Below are 8,094 nucleotides of genomic sequence, written 5' to 3' on the forward strand. Positions count from 1 at the left end.
TGTAGGGGCGGAGTCACCTCCCGTTGGAGGCAAGACCCCAGGGCCTAGTGGAGGCCTCCCCCAGGGGCGACCCTGCCCACTGGAAGGATTGTAGTGTCACAAGTGCTACGTAGACCTTGCCCTACCCCTCCCTGGACGGAACCCTTTGATATCCCCCCTCTAGAGAGTCCTCCGTCCACGTTTAGCCCCGCAATGGGTTGATTACCCGGTTGGAGGCGGATCCGACCGAGGACTCTCCCTGTCCGATGTTCGTCCCACCTTACAGGACTTATCACAATAAGTCAGATAGGTCCGTCGATCTCGCCCTTAGGGTGGTATCGACAATGTGCCGGCTCACCGACCCTAAGGACGCTACCACCAAGCTCCTCGCCTTTTATCTCGGGATAGAACACTTAACCCTAAATAAAACAGAACGAACGTCAATAACCCACCTGTCTCTCGAATGAGTAAGGTAGTCACTTTCACATACGGCTGTCGGTAGAGCAGACGTTACTCCCTAAATCGCCGTCCAGTCGAAACAAAAGAGTCGTGATTACAGCGCCAAAACGTCCCCCAGTCCTTCCGACGGTGGGTCGGAGACCTCGAAAGGAGGGACTTTCGTGACAGCACCTTCTGTCGGTAACGTGAACCGGACTTGCAGTCGGTTTTCTCACAGACTCCAATTGGGCGAAATTAGCCCACGTGGGCTCAACAAATTACTAGGCCCTCCACTTGGTTCTCGCCCGCTGTGAGTCTGGCTCTTGGGGAGGAAAGAACACGGGGTTCTCGGATTCCTACGCAAGTCCAACTCCCGATAAGTCGAACCCCCCAAAATTAGAAGAGGGGGGTAGTTACCCCGGAGCCCTCCGATTTAATTTGTGGAGGAGATGGAGACCGAGACGGAGTCACCACGCGAACGTATAATTACACCTCGCGTTGCGACGGGATTCTGTGTGCCTTGTCGACAACCGCACGAAGCCCCAACCCAATGCCATTGACCTTTTCGAGACAGGTTCTTTGCGGGACCGTCGACCGAGACGTTCACGTAACGTGTACGGTCCCTGTCCGCCCCTCTCGGAACGGGTGCCCCCCAGACACGTGGTGAGATGTGGCTCGATACCGACCACAGTTGTCGGAATAAATTGCCGCACTCACACCTCCTGTATACGTGCCGCGTAGAAGACCAGTTGCGGTCCGGGGAAGTATTTCAAAAATAGAGACCTGACCGAGAAAAGCAGTAGACCACAACGACCTCGATGTAGTCCCTGACCACTCGCTTCCCCCTCCCCGACACCAGCTGCCCCCGTAAGACTGGGGGGGCCTGCGCGCCTGCATTGCGACGAATGCAAAGGGTCCCGGGGCCCGGGGCCCCGTGCACTGTGTGTGTACGCTGGGTATCCCCAACTTCCTGAGAAAAAGGGGGCACCGAAAACCCGTCCTCCCACCCTCAGGAGGTACAATATCGTGTGGCACCGGCGGTCCCCTATCGGCGTATTCCCACGCCGAGCATGCGGCGTCGGAGAAAAGAAGAGGTGCCAAATGCTGGCCTCGTCTCCACTCACCCGGGCTCGTCCGACGGATTGGTCTTCCAGGCCCAGTCTGTGGTACTCTACCTGTCACAACAGACACCCTGCTGTCACGCACAAAACTCGGACGCCTCGTGCTATTTTGCTCCCAAATACTTACATGGGAACAATATATGGCGTTGTGTCCGCCTCGGGAGATGGAGACCCCCAGCGCCCGACAGACATGCGATCACGATGCGGGTCCCCCCCCCCCACGACTTCTCTTCATTTCCCTACCGCGTCACTCGCTCCGCTCCGGAGGAGAAGTACGCCACCTCTACGCGCGCGTAACAGTCCATCCGGCGGGTCCCCGGCCGATGCAGATCTTGTCCAGAGTCACTGTCTTAGCGAACGACTGGTCGCTAGTTCCCTTCATGGCGTATATGCAGGCATCTCCCGAGGCGGACGCACAAGATATATTGTGGGCCAGTCGTATGGATTGTGAAACAAAACCCAATCAGTCATTTATTTATGGCGCGAAGAAACAAATGTGAATGTGCGGAAGACAGACCAGAGGGTCACAGAGCAGACCAGACGTCGGATACTCGGTCCGGCGTGTAAACATAACTACCGTTATGCATTATAGTTCAGCAATGGGTTCTACCGCTTTTGTTATGGTCGACAGTGGAGTGTACATTGTGTCGCGGACTCCATTGTAGACTCCGACTCGTCTGGATTTTGTGCGACTGTTGTTATCTTGTCTTGGAAATTTATCTTGTAAAATAGTGCTTCGTACAAAGGGTGTGTACTGAAACTCCTACTCAATATCGAACATGTCTATTAAGGTAGAGATCTTACAGTATGTGGCGGAGGATGTGCTTGAAACGTCTTTTGAGTAGTCAGGTAGTTGCTCCCATGTTTATCTTTCACACAAGTAATGCCACAGTAAACTATTCGTTGGCAGTCGTGATTGGTGTCTCTGGTGGTTTAATAATTTGGCCAAGTTGTTGCACATTCATGTACAACATAGTGATTAGACACAGTGCATGCATGTCCAACACTATGTTGCCAGGGAGGAGACAAGCGAATAGGAAGAGAACAGATTTGTTTGCGTTGGTTGTCGGGTGTTGTTTTTTGGCTCGGTCACCCATCTTACATGTCCGTACTATTCCTTGGTGTACATTGTTTTTCGTCCCCGTGGAGGTTTATTTGTATTAATTCAGTCCAAACAAATGTAGAATCGTTCTATAGGGAAGGACAGTTTCGAATCTCTATCCAATGGATTTGAATTACCATATTAAAAGCATTGACTAAAAAAGTGTAGTAATATCCGATCCCGACGTGCCTACTAAGTGCTTTTTTTGACTGTAGCGCTACATGGTGAAAAAAAGGACCGATAGTACTGAGCCATATCAACGAAAAAAAAATTGATATAAATTGGCCTACTTCATAAAATCAGGAGGCCTGACAGACCTTAGGATTGACCAACTGAGTAGTATGGAATTCAGGTACTAGATTGTACAGTACTATTACGTACAACTGATGGGAGGTCCCGGGCAAAGATCGAAAAACCCCCGGAATACGTCTCTACGGACCAACCCCGGATCAGAAAATGTCAAAAAAACTTGATGTTACCCCCTAATGGCTTCGGAAATTCTACTAGACCACCTCTACGTAGTTAGACAATGGTAAATTATACTTTTGTCCGATAAAGTGCTTTTGGTTCGGTTAAATTTATAATGTTTTTTACTAAAATTTTTTTCATTTCTTATTTCCGAGGCAGATACGCGGGTGTATTTACGTTCTCTACGTGTCGGTGAAAAAGAGGTTGTTACGAATTAAATGTGTAAAAAGTAGAAGGAGTCTGCAGTGAGTAACCGACTGTCGTGGGTTGTTACTGAACCCTGAAATAATGGGTTTGTGTTCGGTGTCGACGATAGTAACGTCAAATCAGCACAATATAGGGATGTAACCTACACATTCGTATATTACGAAGTGGGCTTGTGTCCTCCTCCCGAACCGACAGAATGTTTATTAAACGAGTAATAATAAGAGGGGTTTGATATTCACTCCGACTTGGACTTGAAAACCTAAGATTGACGAGGGTAGTATTAGAACCGCTAGAACAATTTTAACACTTCACGTCTTAATCTTTATGATACAGGTGAACCAAATGTCAATTATTACAATAGGGAATTACACCGGTTTGTTTACTGGTACAATAAGTTGATGTTGTCAGACTCTCATCTGTTACTGACGTAATTATGCTAAACGTTATGGCTCTATCTTTTTCAAACACGTCACATGTAAAAATCCTGACGACCAAACTTCTTTTGAGTAATCCTTCGTGCGTTGTTTAATACATGTCTGGATTTGACAGTTTTTGTTATCCATAAAACACATAGTATGATGTCTTGTAAGAACTTTCTTTTTATGGTAAATATATTTGTCATGGATAAAGAGGAATGGGAATGATGACGAGCTTTTATACCCCTTTTGTGCATGAGGTTGTTAGGATGTTTTTTATTATTGTAAGGGTTTGTTTCATAATGTTTATAGACACCACCACCATTTATACTTGTTGTTAGGGTATAATTTTTCGTTGAGGGTAGATAATTTTTTACACAACTCGGGTATCATGGTCCGAATTTTTTTGTCATGGACTAATTGACGTTGTTTTGTAAAAGGTATTCGTCTTTACGGATTATTAGTATCAGTTTTTCGTCTAAGGTTTGGTGGTCGCACTGGGTGTATACTTACATTTTTTTCAGTGAAATAAAAGTTTCACTGAAAAAATCGGTAAGTATACAAGTGGCGACACCAAACCCTTGACGAAAAACTTCCAATCAATTCCGTAAAACAATGACCTTTTACAACACGTATTAGTCTGACAAAAATCGACATGATACAGTTCGTTTGTGTCTCTTGAGATCTAAACGCAGGCTGGAGAACCACCTCTGCAGGCGGCGCATATGCAGTAACCCAAGCGGGACCACAACGTGAGCTGCCACCATGAGACACAAGGTCTGCAGGACAGTCAAAGCTGTCACTGTTGCCCCCTGTCGCAGTCTGCAAACTGCCCGAAGCAAGGATGCCTGTCTGTTCTCTGACAGGGTGGCGCGTAGCCTGCCTGCATCGAGCACCACTCCCAAATACAACGCCCCTGTTGCTCTTCTTCCAATTGATCGCAAAACCCAACTTGTTTAGGTGTAGGATTAATTGGGCTGTACATTGCCCGTTCCCTGGACCTGGCCATAACTATGAGGTCGTCCAGATAAAATAAAACTCTCATGCCCCGGCTGCGCAGCGGCTGGATCGCTGCGGCCACACACTTGCTGAACGTGCACGGGGACAGGGAGTAGTACCGAACGGCAGCCTGTTGTACTCGTAGGCCACCCCCTGGAAGGCAAAACGCAAATACTTTCTATGTTTCGGAGCAATCCCAACATGAAGGTAAGTGTCCTTCAGGTCAATGGTTGTAAACCAATCGCCTGGCTGCACCAGTCCCAGTAACTGTTTTATAGTTAACATCTGGAATTTTCTGCCTGCAATGTGGAGATTCAGAATGGGCCTGAATTTGCCTGTCTTTTTGGGCACCAGGAAGCACAGGGAATAATGCCCCCCCTCTCTGTCTTGTGTGCGCACAGCAGACACTGCCTGTTTTTGCACCAAGGCCTGAACCTCTGCTGAAAGAAAACCTATCTCCCCTTGGGATGATAGCTTTGCCTCTCTTATGCCTGGGAACGGAGGAGGGATGCTGCAAAACTGGAGTGAATGACCCAGTCTCAGCGTCCGGTCCGTCCACTCCGTTAACACGCAGCTGCGTTTCCATTCCCCATAACACTGTGTTAGGGGATGTGCAATCAACTGTGGGGCCCCAGCAATAAAGCTGTGGTATTCTCTGGTAACCCGTCCCGCCGCAAAACGACGGCCGGACACGAAGGACAGGGGCAATCCACAGGTGAATCCATTGTTCTTCGTATGCTTTTTGTAAAAGATTTCTTTGTCCCTCTCTCTTCACTCAGTTACTCACTGCCTTGCTGAAGAGAAGTAAAGGATGGCAGTGAGGAGGCGAGGCCTCCTCTTACGCGGTGAGATTTGCGCGCATTCAGGTAGGCCCGCCCAGGGGCCGGCTACGTCTAGAAAGTCTCAGTGAAGGAATGCTTGCATGATAGGATCGAGGGGAGTATCCATAGAGTCCAGTAGAGGGCGGAGCTTTTGAGAGATATAACCAAAGGTCTTCAAAGAAACCTAATAAACGTGGAAGTCAGTTATCAGTAATGATTGCGTGTATGGGTGTGTGAAAATGTGCAGAAACAAATACGCGGCCGTGTCCAACACAAGAGTGAGAGGGCAGTATGGGTTAGTGTTGGCCTTTTATGTCGACGGCCCAGTTGTGGTTCATCAGGTTGATCACCTGAAACACAAACAAGAGCCAGCCAGCATAACACAAAGGCAGAGACCCCTAGTGGAGTGGAGGGGGTCGTAACACAAATAAATAAGTCTACTATAAAATAAGTGACTGGTGAGGTTAAAAATGTTAGGGGAACAAAGGGTTTTCACTACAACAACACATTTATAAGCGTTAGCATTTTTATGAACCTCTACACAATGAATAATTGTAGCTCTTTCTCTCATTTCTCCCACAGGATTTTGAGGCGTGGGTGAATGACACAGCAGAGCATGGCTTTGTGGTCGTTTCGTTTGGAGCTGGGGTCAAGTACCTTTCCCATGACATAGCTCACAAACTGGCAGGAGCCCTCGCCAGGCTTCCCCAGCGTGTCGTCTGGAGGTAAAGTACCTGTTCTCTCACTCTGGAAACCACTTACAGTGACAGATGTGAAAATGGTTTTCTAATAAGGTTCAAGTTACTGTATCTCCTCCAATCAGCACTCAAGGGGCAAAGGTATTGCTTTATATGAACCCCCATTATCAGCTATACTGTGCACAATACATTGGTTTTTAAATTGTCATCGAGCTGTTGAAAAGGAATCTAACTTTGATACAACCAATGTTAATATCTAGGCCGTCTCCGATACCGAGATCCAGTGCTGATAAGGCTCCAGAAAACGTCCGTCCAATCCTTTTAGGACTTAGCCCCCCGGAATCTACACGCAAGATCAACGTAATCTGCTTAGGGGGGCGCTTACAGCATGGCCTCTAACACCATGCTGCCCATCGTATCACTTATTTCAGCCACTAAAGCGTTGATCTCCGACGGCCAGGATAGCAAAACGGAGTGTGTAGCGGAATAGGTGTTGGTGGGCTGGTAGAACCCCAGAGCCGTATCTAAACTGCCCCTGGAGGAGAAACCCTGTGTTGTTGGGAGACTCCCTGGTAATTAGGGCAGCTTCAGGACCCACAATCCCTAAACCCCCATTTTGATCCCTAGATATACCAATTAAAACAATGCAAATGTAATATCAAACACAGCCAGAGTTAAATATCACAGCAGTGATATTACCACATCAGCAGAGCATATGTCATATTTCAACATAAATCAAAACCACATCAACCACAGTAACCAATGTGAAACTATAGTTTAACCTTAGCAGAGTTTCTATTCCCCTTAAACAATTTCAAATTAAAATGATCAACTAATGTCAGCGTTTTCCAAGGAAGGGTGTTCTTACCTCACTCTAAGACCAAGCAGATACCTTCAGAGACCACGAGAGAGACCAGGAATTGGGTCAAAATGTACAAAGTGCAAACCGGTTTTATTAAGGTTTTAACAAAAATAGAGAAGTTTACAAGAATCAAAAAAAATAACAAAGACACAAGGTCTAAGAACAAAAGCAACAGGTTCACAAGTCAAATGTCCTAAAGCAGTCTAAAAAGCCCAGGGCGCCCGGAGCCAAGACCCAGAATCAAGCATCCCAACAAAAACAAAAAGCTCCCCTTTCTTCACAATTACAACTTTTCAAGTATTTGTTATTGTTTCGTAAAGTTTTCTTCAACACAATAAGATTGTAAAACCTGTGGTTCTAAAAGACTAAAATGACGTTTAACATATAGCCAATAGCCAGAGACCTAATGATTATTAGCCATAGCATTAGCCGGAACTTTTTCGGTATAGCCAGCTAGGGATTACGCGTATGCGTAAGATCTACCCTCCCCGTTATTTTCCGCTTTTCAAGGTCGGTGTTAGACTCTTCCGCGAACACCAAAAACTGGGACACTCTCGTCAATGGTCGCCCATACTTCGTGTCCCTACGTCCGCCGGATGCGTTTCCCAGCTTAGTTGAAGGACCGGTCGCGTCTTTTGCAAGTATCTGTCTGTTCGACAGGAATAACAGAGACAATTATTTACTCATAGACAATTATTTAATTTCCATATTCAAACGTATAAACTTTAATTTACAAATTTCTTTTTTGAACTAAGATTTTGTACTGTAACTGTTACACAAGACGAAAGTACTTTTTACAAGTATAAGGGAGAACAACTAAACGTGTAATAATGATATTCAGAATAAACAAATTAAAATTGAAATGTAAAACTTAACAAGTAATTCATTTTCAACATTATACACTGGAGGAAGAGGGAGTTTCTATCTTTTTCCCCCTTTGGTGGACTACGTCTCTCCCTCCTCCCTTCTCTGACATTTTCTAA

General features: G+C 46.4%; 3 protein-coding genes across 17 annotated transcripts in view; 2 read left to right on the forward strand and 1 right to left on the reverse strand.

The window, feature by feature from the left end:
- ugt8 (UDP glycosyltransferase 8) overlaps nt 1-6,280 on the forward strand; it is a 49,025-nt gene extending 42,745 nt beyond the window's left edge. The window contains exon 3 of the mRNA XM_010782602.1: nt 6,134-6,280. Within this exon, the coding sequence (XP_010780904.1) occupies nt 6,134-6,280 (147 nt within the window). The remainder of the gene's footprint in view (nt 1-6,133) is intronic.
- Nucleotides 1-8,094, forward strand: part of topbp1 (DNA topoisomerase II binding protein 1) — a 976,277-nt gene that overhangs the window by 613,045 nt on the left and 355,138 nt on the right. The window lies entirely within an intron of this gene.
- The window catches only part of madd (MAP-kinase activating death domain), a 230,960-nt gene that overhangs the window by 145,204 nt on the left and 77,662 nt on the right, over nt 1-8,094 (reverse strand). The gene's annotated exons all lie outside the window — the stretch shown is intronic.

Source organism: Notothenia coriiceps, unplaced genomic scaffold, assembly GCF_000735185.1.
Source record: "Notothenia coriiceps isolate Sejong01 unplaced genomic scaffold, NC01 NC01_scaffold00024667, whole genome shotgun sequence".
Taxonomy (NCBI): Eukaryota; Metazoa; Chordata; class Actinopteri; order Perciformes; family Nototheniidae; genus Notothenia; species Notothenia coriiceps.